Source organism: Callithrix jacchus, chromosome X (assembly GCF_049354715.1).
Source record: "Callithrix jacchus isolate 240 chromosome X, calJac240_pri, whole genome shotgun sequence".
Lineage (NCBI taxonomy): Eukaryota > Metazoa > Chordata > Mammalia > Primates > Cebidae > Callithrix > Callithrix jacchus.
Window position 1 is genome coordinate 97,907,465 of NC_133524.1, and position 14,425 is coordinate 97,921,889.

The 14,425-nt window shown below is 45.9% G+C and overlaps 2 protein-coding genes across 5 annotated transcripts; one reads left to right on the forward strand and one right to left on the reverse strand.

Annotated features, from left to right (window-relative positions):
• Positions 1-1,605: 1,605 nt before the first annotated feature.
• ARMCX6 (armadillo repeat containing X-linked 6) lies at positions 1,606-4,484 on the reverse strand. The gene is made up of 4 exons (XM_008989613.5): positions 4,369-4,484; positions 3,962-4,055; positions 3,541-3,619; positions 1,606-3,252 (listed from the first exon to the last, which is right to left on the reverse strand). Exon 4 carries the CDS (start codon positions 3,104-3,106, stop codon positions 2,204-2,206), a length of 903 nt encoding a protein of 300 aa, XP_008987861.1. The 5' UTR covers positions 3,107-3,252; positions 3,541-3,619; positions 3,962-4,055; positions 4,369-4,484; the 3' UTR covers positions 1,606-2,203.
• Positions 4,485-9,613: 5,129 nt separating this feature from the next.
• ARMCX3 (armadillo repeat containing X-linked 3) lies at positions 9,614-14,313 on the forward strand. Of its 4 annotated transcripts, none has more exons than XM_008989615.4 (5): positions 9,614-9,895; positions 10,279-10,358; positions 10,623-10,683; positions 10,944-11,011; positions 11,306-14,313. In XM_008989615.4, the coding sequence occupies exon 5, from the start codon at positions 11,452-11,454 to the stop codon at positions 12,589-12,591; it is 1,140 nt and encodes a 379-aa protein (XP_008987863.1). In that variant the 5' UTR covers positions 9,614-9,895; positions 10,279-10,358; positions 10,623-10,683; positions 10,944-11,011; positions 11,306-11,451; the 3' UTR covers positions 12,592-14,313. The 4 variants fall into 4 exon arrangements, with proteins under 4 accessions (XP_008987863.1, XP_035143776.1, XP_002763146.1 ...); XM_035287885.3 differs by having other exon boundaries at positions 9,614-9,741; positions 10,230-10,358; XM_002763100.6 differs by having other exon boundaries at positions 9,614-9,741; positions 10,251-10,358.
• Positions 14,314-14,425: the final 112 nt, after the last annotated feature.

Consider the following 14,425-nt stretch of genomic DNA (forward strand, 5'->3'; position numbering starts at 1 on the left):
GCCACTGGGGAAAGTGGATGAGGAGCTGTTTGCAGGGAAATCCCCTCTGAAATCAGATTGCCCAGCCAAACTGTGATTGGCTTCGGAGAAAGGGTGGTCCTTCTGACTGACAGCTCTTAGGAACCAAGACAGGGCTCCCAGAGTGAGCCAGCCAAGGAAGCCCCAGCAGTGGGGGAGGGAGGGCGGGTGTCACAGCAACTGCAAGTCACTTGTTGGCCATCCCAGGCACCAGGGCCTGGGAAGAGGCCTGGTCCCCATTCCAGGTGGGAGGATTTCCCAGAGTTGGTCCGGGGACCTGGCAGGCACTCAGGCCCCCTGACCAGCATGGGCTGCCGGGCAGATAGTACAAGCAGGAAAGTTGTAACCCACCTGGAAACCAAGCTGCAGGGGGAAGGGAGAATAAGACAAGAAAAGAAAGCTTTGTTCTGTGTGAAAGAGAACACGCAGAATGCCCAGCCCATAGAGATCGCCGCTGCCCAGGGCACAGTGAGCCACAGGAGCAACCCTGGGAGACTGAGAGGACACGGGGCACAGCAGCAGCCCTGCCCAAGGGAAGCAGATGTGCTTACTGGATTTGTGCTTACGAATTGGGGGAAGGGGACCACCTCTTGACACACACACACACACACACACACACACGCGCACACACACCACGAAAGTGCAGGGAACCTGGCTTTGCTGATTCAGGGGCTAAACCTGCTGGGTGGGATCTGGTCATGTTGGAAGTGGGGGCGGGGCAGAATGAGCTGCCCTGACCCATGGAGTGCTTCTGCGCCCAGGGGCTCGTCCTTTCCTGGCAAGGTGCCGGGACCTCCGATGGAGTGTGCGGAGGTGTCTACGGATGGATGGAGTGGCCATGCCGTGCCAAGTACCCTCAGCATCTGCCCTCTCACCCCCGCGGGGAGTTGATGGAGAGCTCCTCTGTCCCCTTCCTGGGTCCTGCCAAAGGTAGTGGGGATCCAGCAGAAAGGAGCTTCCTCCAAAGGGAGCAGCGGCCAACCCTCTCACTCTGCCAGGAAGTAGCGCTGGGGATCCCAAGGAAGAGGGAAGGAGGGCTGGAAGCAGGTTTCCTCGTGGCTTCGTAGGAGGCGTAGAACTACACGGGGTAGGTGCTGGGCAAGGCGCAGCGTTCATCGCGATCATTGCGCAATAAACGCGCCCCGATGTGTGGGAGAGCGTCCACACCCGCCCCACCCCGATCCCCACCCCCACGTCGGGATGCGCAGACAAAGGAAAAGGCCAGGGCTCCTGATCTTTCTTTCCAGGCCAGCAGTCAAGGAAAACACATTAAGAAGGGATTTCTGTGTGCCGGGCACGGTGCTACCTGCTCCAAGGGTGTCCTCTCTTTCAGTCCTCTCAACAATCCACCTTAATTCCACCAACTTTCCCCATCGTGCCCCTCACCTCCCCCCACCTCCGCCCCCAGCCTCTTCTTGAAATTTATTCTGAGCGCTGCATACAGCCCTCTCTATCCCTGCCTCCTGTGAGCCCTGAGAAGCCTGCATTTGCCAGGGAGCAGACGTCCTAGTCAGCTGGCGTTTACCCGTGCCTTTTTTGTCCTTCTCTCCGTGCAGACTGTAAACTCAAGGACAAGGACCATGCCTCTTTTCTGCCAATCAAAGCACACAAGTTTATTGATGATACACACAGATGCCGGCTTGGGTGGAAGAGGTTAAGTCAGTACAATAGACAGAAGAGCAGTACACTTTTTTGATGAATAGGTTCACCATCCATCAGGCGCGTGTAGAAGAAAGGGTAAACGAAAAATAATTCAACCTAAGCTGCAACAAATGCATTTTCGGCTCAAGCTGCGATACGCGTCTGGTCTCTGCAAAGCGGTCCCGCTTGGGCAGGGAGACCACCACAGGCAACAATAGCACTCGTGATGCTGTAATTTGATGTTCTTTGTCCACAGCAGGCAGCCGAAGTGATCCCCTCACCTCGTGAAGGAGGCTGCCAGGGAGGAATTTACAATGCCAACATTGCCTGCAGCCTGCACAACCAAGAAGTTACTCAAAGCTCTGTGGGAGCCCCTGCCTGGCCAATAAGAGCGTGGTCCTGGATTGAGCGCTGGAACTTTCACCCAATGAGGCGGTGATTGGCTAAGGCTGGATCTTCAGTGACACCCTCTGCAGATTCTTTGACATCTGCAAACCAAGCGCGTTTTGAGTGGAATCGGTCCCATTGTGTTCGAGAGGGCCCTTTATGGGGCAGGGGTTTCCAGGAGAATCTCTCTGTTTCCATTTCTGATAAAGAGGGACATGAATGAGAAGAGCATCTGGGCACCGACTAACTCCCCCGCCAAGACTGGCTTTTCAGACAAACCCATCAGTGGTTTCAAAACCTGAACCTTAGCACATCCACTTTCCTCTGATATCAAAGGAAACTTCAAGTCTGAAACGGACTTGGCAAGCATGTTATTAATAACTGTCATGCTTATTAACAAATTTAATCCAGCCTGCTGCAGAAATGAGTTGCAGCAACGTGACACAGTCTCCCGACACACTTCATTGATGTACATCTTAATCTGGCCCTGACTTTCAATACTCGCATTTAATTTATCTGGGGCACACAAAGCCTCTCTAACCGCGGGGTCTGGAGTGGGGATCGTGTGTCTGACCATTGAGAGGCTGGCCAAATGGCTGTTGATATTCTGGCTAAATGGAAATGCCTCCTCCTCGATCTCGGCAAACAGCAGTTTTCCCTGAATGAAAAGGCACTTGGAGAGGTCAAGAACACAACTGCCATTTTTACAGTTTTGAGCACTCCAAGTATTTTTATGTTCATAGGGGAAGGGTCGCTGTTTTATTGGGTGTGCTCGGTTGGCCTTGCCTCCCCCTGAGGGCCTGTCCTCAGTGCCACCTGGGGCCCCAGGTTCAGTCCAATCCCCATCCTCACTCCAGGGCCGAGCCATAGTTTCAAAATCAAACCAAACATCAGGCTCTTCCTCATCCAGCTCCTGGTCATCGTCCCACTCCTCTTCCTCCTCCTCCTCCAGCTTGTCACTGTCATCTCTTCCTATGGTCAGTTTGTAAACACAGTAGCAGGCACCAGCCCCAATCATCAGTCCTGCCGCCATCCAACCCACTTCCCGAGCCCGGCCCATGCTCAAGTCCGTTCCAGCCTTGGGGCAGGACAGGAGAGGGCCTTGCTCCACCTGATTGAAGAGGTCTCTTAGGTCCAGGATGAGTAACGATGGAGGGTAGCAGTCTTCAGCTTCTTCCAGGCTCCTGCAGCTCTCTTGTGATGAATCTATGGGTGAAATAGAGTATTAAGGCTCCGAGCTATGTTTGGTTTTGTGCCTCACAGAGAGGCCGGATTTCGAGTTGTTGGTGAGAAAGGCAGATTAACAGGAAACAGTTTCTTTGTTCTTTTCTGTCGTCCTCTAACGACCCTCAGGATCCCACATTTCTCTTCCTGGACCCATAGGGAAGAGCAGGAGATTGGTCAGCTAGGACAGTAACAGGGTGAGTAACTCTCAGTTAGTCTCCTTCACAGGACCTCCATTCCCAAAGGTTAAGGGCAGTTTCTCTCACTAACCTCTACCAAAGTCTGGTAAATTCCTTCGTTTTCCCTTGTCTTCTGTTGTCAGTGGTCCTTCCACAGTGATAGACAGAGTCTGGCAGAAGGACAAATGCAAAGACAGGTAGATGGCAACGGAGATATGAAAGTGTAGTGGATGGACTGAGGACACAGGTCCCAATTTCTGCTTTTGTGAATTTTAGGCACTTGAGTTTAAAAGATTTCTCATACTCTACTGACTTTCCTGACGCGGGCCTCCCCCACCCCCCTTGTCGTCCGCCATTTCCCCAGCAAAGGCCGCCACACCCCTTTCCCTGTAATGAAATGGGAGGGGGTGTGGAGAAAGAAGGGGCCAGGAGAGGGCGACTCGGACCCGGCCCTCTCAGATCCCAGCCCCCCTGCTCCGCTACCCCTACCCGTGGTTCTGGGCTAATCCTACCTTCACACTGAACTGAAAGGTTCCAACCAAGGCAGTTTTCTCCTTCTCTCGCCGAGACTTGCGCCGAGCCTTGCAGGCCAGCAGACCTACAAACCTGCAAACAGACAAGGGATCGAGGGGACGGAGTGCTTGGTAGACGGACCAGCACCCGGGACACTGGAACCCCGATTGTGGAACCTTTCTTTCCTCGGAGTCTCTGGAAACGTCATTCACTCCCCTCACCCCAACCCACCCGAAGCCCGCCACTTCTCTCTACTAAAATGAGCACGGGGTGGGGGTGGGAGGCAGTATTTAGAAAGTAGGCGAGAAAGGGACCCAGCCGTGATCGGCCTGAACTCGGATCTGCGGCGCTCTTGGCCCCCTTCCACCCCTACCTCCTTTCAAGCAGCGCCCACCCTCGCACCAACCTGCACAGTCCGAGCTAGTTTCCTTCTTTCTCCACACGCCTGCAGAGTAATAGGGGGCTGGTACCCAGACGGAGACGACTAGCAGGACTTGAGCTCTAGGCGGCTCTTGGTCACGTGACGGCCACGTCACTAGTGCGCTCTGGCCCCCAATTTCCACTCCCACAAGCAGTGCGGCAGGCGCCAGCCTGCCCTGTGTCTCCCCTTCAACCCCCACAGTGGGGCCCTGTCACTTTTTTCCTCTGTAACAATACCAGAAACCAGAAGTGGCCCTGTCTTTCTGGTGTTCGAATTTGTGTTTCTGTAATTCCAGGAAGGGGCAGCATCTTTTCCTGGGTCTAATCTTCACTTACACTTTTTGGGAAATCGTCTCATTATTTCCTTGGCTCTGAAACTCCGCAGACCCTTTCTTAAATTTCTACCCTTTTCCATGTTCAGTCTCTGCACCAACATTGGGGGAGGGGAAGAAACGGAAGTCCAGGCAGTGGCGAGATTTAAATTAGTATTTTGATAACATTTAGGTTCTATTTGGCCCTTTCTTTTTTATTGACTTGAACTACATTGTTTTGTAATCAGAAAAAAAACAATAAAGCTTTTCCCTCTTAAGAAATAATTCAAAAAAAATTTTTAAATGTATATAGCATAAGCAAGATTTCCCAGTTAATAGGGAGGCCTCATTGATTTGGTGAAGTTAGTTTAAATTGAAAATATCAAGTTGAAAATATTTTCTTCTGACTGCATAGGAAATAGCAGCTTTCAAACAACATATTAAAATGTAAAAACATGCCCTTACAACCAACCAGTTGTGCTTTCAATGTGATTTATAAGTTGATGGATAAATCTATACTGAGAAGGTCAGTGTTCTAATTTTGACCTTTTAGGTAAGTGAATTATTGTCTCTTTCTCCTGGCTGAGCTCATAGTATTAGGTGTCAGATGTCTAAGATCTTCATAGAAGATTGCTGGGTGGCTTTCACTCTGGCTTCAAAGGACAGATTTTATGCAGACCCCAACTTCAGATGAATCTTATACCTTCAGATGAATCTTACATCTTCAGAAGAACTTTACAGATTAGTGACTTCACAGATTAGCCTGCCTCTCATTCACAGGGTTTTATTTAAAATCTATTTTGGAGTTTTGTGGTGCATCCCATAAATCATCCAGAAATTGGAGAATTCCCTGTTTTCCCGTTGATGAAAATGAGCCTTGATAGAGGCAATTTTCATTTCATCATGACACTGTTGAGATCTCTCTGGTGTCTGCCATTCATGTATTGTATGCTACTCTAGCAGTGGCGAGTGTTCAGCATTTTCCAGTGGGGATGGTGGTGAGGGTCTGTGGGTGACTGGGAATCACTGCAACATCCCTGATATCTGTGTCGTTTTTTTTTCCTCTCACAAGTTGAAGGGCAATGCACAGGATCTCAAGCAGTTGCCAGAAAAAAGAGGCCTTTTCATTTCCTGCCTTTTGTTACAACTTCACTGAGCCACCTGTACAAGCCACTCAGAATATTCCCAAAACTCAGGGACCAAGTATGCAGAAATTAGTCCCCACGCATCCACCTGTCCCCATTGAGGAGACACACTCTAAATATAGACACTCCAGGCAGCCTCTTTCTTAGAACATGTAAATATGACACCTCAGAGGGAGGGGCTCCCCAGTGAGGGGCCCCTGGTGTGGAGGAGGCCCTTTCAGGAGGCTAGCTAGGGAGTCCTAGTGCCTTGCTGGTGAATATTCAGAAGTCAATATGTCACAAATTCCAGGTCTTCCCCTTTAATAGTCCAAACTCACCAATATTATACCCTATCTCTTTCAGTTTATACCTCATTTGTTTCACCATCGTTTCCTTATACTGTTATTTTTCCATGACTCTTTATTAACTTCCTCTAGACAAGTGAATTGTACTTATGAAGCCTTACTAATAGAACTCTCAGATTCAACTGTCTGTCATTCAGCGTTTGGCTGCTAGGTAGGTAGTTGTGTAAGTGGCTTTTGTTTGTTTTGAATATATACATTAGAGAAAACAAGGAGTATGTAAAACTTAATAAAGACAAGTGACTTGGTGTCACAGACATGGCTTTACAATAAGGACTCACTTTCAAAACACTTAGCCAGACTTCAAGGACAAAAACTACTCCTACCTCTCCTCACTAGTATAAAATATCTACAGCCTTTTGGTATATCCTCCAGTTAGTCCAGTATATAACTTCTCACTACCATTCTCGCAGTATGCCAGACCTTTCCTGGTTTGAATCAACTCCCTGTCTAAAACTTCCTAAAACCCCATGATTATAAAAAACCCTTTCAATTCCCTTACCTCTTTGTTCTTCTGATCCACAATTCTACCAATTCCTACCTGGAGACTGGCATTTCAAAACTGCTTTGCTCTCCATTATACATCTACCAACAAATATTTACTTAAGGACATGTTACAGGGCTCACATACTGTTCAAAAGTGAGGAAGGAAAATGCTTAAGGAAGTCCTCAGGACTGTTAAAAGCTCCTGAGCTTGCAAAAAAACCGATGTGAAACCACTGGCAAAACGAATCTTTTGGCTTAAATGAGTTCACATGTGATATGTAACTTACAAAGTACCAGGAAACGAAGAAGGATCAGCAAATGGTGACACTAATTGAACTGTGGAGGGTGAAAAAAATAAATTATAGAAGGTTCTTATTTTGTAAAGTTATATTACTTTTGGTATTGTGTAATTTTGGTATTATGTCTAACTTAAAGTTGTTTGGTTGCAAACAACAGAGAACAAGCCTGGTTAACTTAGACAAGGAGGGATTGTTGAAGACTAGGTTCGTCTCCGAGGGGTTTAGGTAGCAGGAATTGAAAGATGATATCTTTTCAGGATGTCATAAGTCCATCCGTTTGATGAAGATTTAAATTTTAGTAAGACAGCTTTTGGTTGTTCTGTTTTGGGCACAATACCACACCCTTTTGCTGAGGAAAAAACAATAGGGTATATAAAATGTAAAACGCACTTCCTTTCTTTTCCCAGGGAGAAATGTAAACTATTTCAGCTGTTGTTGTGGATTTGCAGGAGCCCTTTAACCTCTTTGGAAATTAACCCTTTGTTTGTCTATAACTGATGGTGGCAGCATAATCTGCCACAGTGTATCTTAGTTATAATTTCCACCATTGACTAAATAGAAGGATGTACTTATGAAATGATGATGCACAAGGCTGTCCTTTGAGCCAAAGCAGCTGGGCTTCTCCCACAGGATTTCCACAAGGTTGCATCTACAGTTCAGGGTCTCTGCCTCAGCACTGCATGATCAAATCCTGATTTTGTTTGTATGCTGAGAAGAATTGCCTCGGGAGGAAAGACTCCCATTCATAGAGACTTATATAAAAATCTAGCTCTGAATGCTCAAACCTATGGATCTCTGCATTCTTTCTTCATAAGTAAACTGCAAGGGAAGCTGTCTCAACAGGAGTGACAACTGAATTAATTTGCCCTGAGAAATACAATTGTCAGGGGGTACTGGAAATTTCTGTCAGTCTTACCTGCCCGTTCTTTCCCTGTAGACAAGCTATTACTTGGGAAACCACAACTTAGAAAGTTGTTTGGTGAGCCTACAATCAGAGCAAGGGTATTCGTTCATCTTAAGAAGTGGGTGTCAGCTGAGGAAGCATGAAATACTATTATATATCATGGGCATGATTCTGCCAGGGAAAGTGAAATGTCCCATTCTCCTTAGCCAACACTCTTTCTCCTCCAGACAGTGCTTGTGTGGGAAATACCAGCACTTTCCTCTGTCCTTTTCATATATCCCTATGCTTGAATAAGCCCCTTTGCTACACATGATCATTCCCTAAATGCAGGATCATATAGTTGATTTGGTTTCTGTTTACTAAATAAATTTCAATCACATTCTTGTACTGCCTCCCAGAAGTTACATAGATATGAATTTTCCTGGGAGATTGCATGTTCTCAACCTCCTCGGTCTCTTGATTTACTCCCATATTGTCTGTGGATTTTAAAAGTTATGATAATAACCTTTTATTCAAACTGTTAGACAATATCTCACTGAAGGCCCCATGTTCTGAAAAGCTATATTACGTTTTGTATTGTTACCCGTGTTTTTGTATTGTGCTTTAGTTAAGGTTTTTCGGTTGCAAGCAACTGAGACCAAATCTAGTTAACTCAAACAGTGAGGGGATGTAATAATTTTATTCCTTTTCCTACTTTAAAAAAGTTAAATCATTGATGATGGGTGAATTATTCAGTTTGTCAAACCAGTGAGTGAAATAGTTTCATACTAATTGCTAGGTTCCAATTTCAGCCAATTTTGTCTTTGTATGTGTTCCTCTGCTACTTACTTTGTGTATAGATGATATTCTCTAGTTTGTCCAAGTACATTTTGTAATGTTTTCTGTATGCATACCCACTTTGTCAGTGTGCTTGCTTTATCTTACAGATACCTACTGTGCACTTGTGTTTGTTCCTCTGTTTTGTATTTTCTGCGTTGCTGGCTTTTGTGGCTTCAGTGCCTCATCCTTGCTAATGGATGCAGGTGAAAGTCTTTAGCTCTCCTATTCAGAAGACTGGCCTAGTCAGAAGATTTACATACTGTCAGTCACACTGCTTAGCTCATTCAGGGCTGTGCTGTGTGCTAGACCCCAGAAGACATTAAGATTGCTTTGAGTAAAGTGTGCAACACTCTTCACCAAGTAAGAAAATGTGGGACTTTTGGAGGCCATCACTCAACATCATTCTCCAACCTCTACTCATTTCTTCTACAATGGAAATAGCTTTATATTATTTTTTCTCATAAAAAGAATGCAGGCTGGTGGTGGGGGAGGGAGGGAACAAAAATGGCAGAGTATTAAGAAAGTAAAAGTCACACTCTCATTCCAGATTTTCTTTTCTAATCGCTTGTTCCGTTCAGATCTGTGACTAGATTTCAGAGGAAATGGTAGACTTTAATAGCTGGGAGAGGGAAGGTGGAAGGAGAGGCTGCTGTCCCAGGAGCCTAGGGAAGGAAGAGGCAATTTTTCAAAAGAGTACAAGTGGCCCATACCCCAGGGGAAGATGCTGTCCCTTTCTGGTAACTGGAGGAAGGGAAACACAACTACAAGGTGATGAGATTATCAAATAAGAAAGAGTAACAGGGCCTGGTGTGGGGGAGGGAAGAAAGGGGGGCGGGCCCTCTTCTGCCGCACTGCTGGTGGGAGGGGAAATGGGGGACCAGAGTTGGTGGATGACGTAGCTCTCACGTGACCAAGAGCTGACGTGTGCAGAAGTCCTTCTTGTCCTGGTCGTTGTTCCCGTCTGAGTATCAGCTCCCCATTGCCCTGAGGGCGGGCGGGCCTTCAGCTGAGGGAAAAAGGAAGAGGAGAAGGAAATTGTCCCGGATCCCTGCAGGTCAGTGCCTGGGAGATTCTATAAAGTCGGGGTACTTGAGGGCGTAGGGCCGAGACCGTCGCGGCTACTGAGGCGCCTCCGTCGTCTCTCCCACTCGCCGCCCGCTTTCCAAGACATATGTCCCGCCTGCAGCCCATTTCGATGCTGCGAAACGGTGAGCTGGGGGGTGTTTGGGGAGGAGCTCAGAGATCGGGAGATGGGAGACTGCTGGGAGCCTAGGCCCGCAATCCGGAAAGGGAGCTGTGGCCTGGGTGTTGGCCCCTACTCCGTCAGGACAGTGCAGGAGGGGAATGGCTGGATATGGGAGCGGGGGTGCTGAAATGCAACGTGATATGTCAACAGAACCCCAAGAGAGGTAATAGAGGTGGGAAACCTCTGACAACCAGGCCTCCGAATTAGAAAAGAGTTTTATGTTCTGGGGACTACTCCGTCCACCAAGCACTCAGTAGCGGCAGTTTCCCGTCTTTCTGCCTGTGGCTGTGTCTTAGTGACCATGGCTCTGTATCTAGTGGGTCCAAGCGTCTCCCGGGTGGACAGTCTTTCTGTAGGTTGCGGCACAACGCCAGGCAAGAGAAGAGGAAAGAAATTAATCCCAATCGGTGAAGGTCGATTTGAGGGTAAGACCATCTGGGGACCCTAGGAGGGGCAGGGGTGGCGGCGGGGGCTGGAACAAGCCAGAGAAGGTAATAATCTAGGTACAGGTCTGAGTCAGAATGTGTTTCTCGCCCTCTCCGAACTGTGGCGAAATGGCGTGCTTTGTGTGTGTGTGGTGGGGGGGAAGTAGGGGAAATGACAGCAGGGAAACCTATGGGGTAGTTTGTTCGTAATCCTCCTCTCTCAACAGCACTTTCTCCCCATGTTTTCGATCCGTCATCCTGCAGGTCTGCTGTAGCAGGTGGCTTCGCTTGAAGCGAGGGAGGAAGTTTCCTCTGATCAGTAGAGGTCGGTGTGGGCGTGGGGGCTGCCTGGAATGGGGGAGGGGTTAGAAATCGGCCGCACTTTGGAGAGGCTCATCCAATCATGCTTTATTTTCCTTACCTCCCTCCTATTTCAGGCTAGGGAGGGGCAGACCTCTGCATGTTTGGGATGGCATAAAGAGGTTAAAAACAAACCTGATAACCGGGATGGTGAATCAGGAAAACAACAATTGAACAGTCAATCCATGAAGTTCTCCGTTCTCACTGGCTCTGGTCTCTCTGCAGATTGGAAAGGTTGTTAGGAGTGGCACACTGCCAGGGGAAAGAAGGGGCGAACTGCTTGTCTTGAGGAGGTTAGTGCAAGGGTTCTAGTCAGGTCCCTGGGGACATTTGAGGTTGTGATGACTGAGACCCCAGCAGAAGTCTCAGTCTGTGGATTCCATTAGCATTATCTAGGCTTTGGGTGGGGTGAACTGGGATGGGGAGGGAAAGGCTGAAATGAGAGGCATAGAGATTTTGTCAAAAATTTACATTTTCTACCCAGCATTCAATTATTAGTATCTTGTCCCTCTGCGCAACTCCCTGCATAGGGCAGGCAACACAAGCAGAAGAGAAACTCAAACCTGATTTTCTTCTTCCACTCCTAGGTCAACCTCCAAAATCAGCTGTTGTGGCCTTGAAGTGGCTGAAGACAATTACCCTCCACAGGCTTGCGCCCAGTCCCACAGCCTTCCTCCCCTAGCCTGAGTGACTACTCTATTCCTTGGTCCCTGCTGTTGTCAGGGACGATTGCATGGGCTACGCCAGGAAAGTAGGCTGGGTGACTGCAGGCCTGGTGATTGGGGCTGGCGCCTGCTATTGCATTTATAGACTGACGAGGGGAAGAAAACAGAACAAGGAAAAAATGGCTGAGGGTGGGTCTGGGGATGTGGATGATGCTGGGGACTGTTCTGGGGCCAGGTATAATGACTGGTCTGATGATGATGATGACAGCAATGAAAGCAAGAGTATAGTATGGTACCCACCTTGGGCCCGGATTGGGACTGAAGCTGGAACCAGAGCTAGGGCCAGGGCAAGGGCCAGGGCTACCCGGGCACGTCGGGCTGTACAGAAACGGGCTTCCCCCAATTCAGATGATACCGTTTTGTCCCCTCAAGAGCTGCAAAAGGTTCTTTGCTTAGTTGAGATGTCTGAAAAGCCTTATATTCTTGAAGCAGCTTTAATTGCTCTGGGTAACAATGCTGCTTATGCATTTAACAGAGATATTATTCGTGACCTGGGTGGTCTCCCAATTGTTGCAAAGATTCTCAATACTCGAGATCCCATAGTTAAAGAAAAGGCTTTGATTGTCCTTAATAACTTGAGTGTCAATGCTGAAAATCAGCGCAGGCTTAAGGTGTACATGAATCAAGTGTGTGACGACACAATCACTTCTCGCTTGAACTCATCTGTGCAGCTGGCTGGACTAAGATTGCTTACAAATATGACTGTTACTAATGAGTATCAGCACATGCTTGCTAATTCCATTTCTGACTTTTTTCGTTTATTTTCAGCGGGAAATGAAGAAACCAAACTTCAGGTTCTGAAACTCCTTTTGAATTTGGCTGAAAATCCAGCTATGACTAGGGAACTGCTCAGGGCCCAAGTACCATCTTCACTGGGCTCTCTCTTTAATAAGAAGGAGGACAAAGAAGTTATTCTTAAACTTCTGGTCATATTTGAGAACATAAATGATAATTTCAAATGGGAAGAAAATGAACCTACTCAGAATCAATTTGGTGAAGGTTCACTTTTTTTCTTTTTAAAAGAATTTCAAGTGTGTGCTGATAAGGTTCTGGGAATAGAAAGCCATCATGATTTTTTGGTGAAAGTAAAAGTTGGAAAATTCATGGCCAAACTGGCTGAACATATGTTCCCAAAGAGCCAGGAATAACTCCTTTATTTTGTAGTTTAGAAGCAACACACATTGTAAACTATTCCTTTACTCCACCTTGTTTATATGGTAAAGGAATCCTTTAAGCTGCCAGTTTTGAATAATGAATATCATATTGTATCATCAATGCTGATATTTAACCGAGTTGGTCTTTAGGTTTAAGATGGATGAATGAATATCTCTATTTGTTCTGAAAACATGTTTGTTGCTTTTTATCTTGCTGCCTAGATTGAAATATTTTGCTATTTCTTCTGCATAAGTGACAGTGAACCAATTCATCATAAGTAAGCTCCCTTCTGTCTTTTTCATTGATTTAATTTGTATATCATAAATAAAGTTGTATGTTAATGCTGGAAAGAAAAAAAAGAGGAAAGAAAAAAACCATCCCTGCTCTTCACTTTATTACCTAGTTGGAGAGATAAGAAACATACAAACCAAAAGATAACGGAATATCTGGAGCTTATACTCATTGTCAGATGTTCCCTCTGAGAGCACACAGGAGGCAAAAGCTTCTGTGGGATGTGCTAGTCAGCTAAAGCTTTGCAGAGGAGGTGGCAATTGAAAATGAGTCCTGAATGGGGTAGGGTGGTTAGGGCATTCCATGAGGCAAGATGAGAGGGGAATGGTGTGAGAAAGGCATGGAAGTAGGAACCCTCTTCCTAAAACAGTCAGGACATCATTCTACTTAGAGTGGAGAGTGTAGAGTGTGGGAGTAAATAATTTTGGAAAGCTGAGTGAAGCCAGTTGTGGAGAGCTGTTTAAATATTATCCCATTGAACATCCAGAGCCACTAAATCTTTTTTACTAAAAAATAATTGGGGTCCATATGAAAGTCTCTATTACTGTGCAGTGTCAGTAAGGGTGTGGCAAAATGGAGCCTTTCACACGGTAGGGGTGGCCATTTGGTAATGCAGATCATAAGCCTTAAAATATGTAAATGCTTTGTCCTAAGGAAGTAATTGAATAATTGCTCAAAGATTGTATGTACAAGGCTGGTCATCCCAGCACTGCCTAAGATAGTAAAAACTGGAAGCAATTTAATTATCTAGCACACTGGATTGGTTATAAAGTAAGGAGTGTTCACACAGTAGGATATTATATGTATGCTGAAGGAAATCTATACTGCCAGGAAAAGCTATTCATTATACATGGTGAAGTGAGAAAGAAAAAAAGGCTACATAGAAGTATTCGAAGTAGAGTTCCATTTTTTTTTGAGACTAATAAAACATATGTTTAAAAGGACACAAAAAGCTGGAGTTATAGATAATCCAGATAGAAACAGTAGTTATCTTTGGGTAGAAGGATAATGAGTGATCTTTATTTTTTTACTTTTTATTCATCTATGTTTTCTTATTTATCCAAAATGGGTATTGATTTTTAGGAAGTTTTTGAAAAAGGAAAGTGTTGGGAGTGAAGCAAGTGACTGATTGAATGGAAGAAACATTTAGATTAAAAATGAGGTAGGTTGAAGTTTCTTCTCTGAAATGATAGATAAATGCTGAAGATGAGGCTTATTGTAAGGATTAAATGAGATGATATATGCAAAGTACTTACAATGTTCTGGCACCTAGTAGTTCATTAAGAAAATTGAGCACCCTTAATTACCTAGAATGCAGGGTTGGTAGTTTTTTGGTTGACTTTTGTTTTGCTGGGGCATTCTATTATGTTTTATTGTCATTTAATAAATAATAGTAACAATAAAAGTTAACATTTATTAAGTGACTACTGTGTAAAGTTCTGTCATTCCTACAAGGCAACTGTTAAAATACTTTCTCACAGGGGTAGAGTTTTCTTTTTTTTTCCTGAAAATCCAAAGTGTTTCCTCAGACATGAT

Coding starts and splice junctions, on each gene's coding strand:
- ARMCX6 (XM_008989613.5), bottom strand. CDS start 3,106: ATGGGCCGGGCTCGGGAAGTGGGTTGGATGGCGGCAGGACTGATGATT.
- ARMCX3 (XM_008989615.4), top strand. CDS start 11,452: ATGGGCTACGCCAGGAAAGTAGGCTGGGTGACTGCAGGCCTGGTGATT.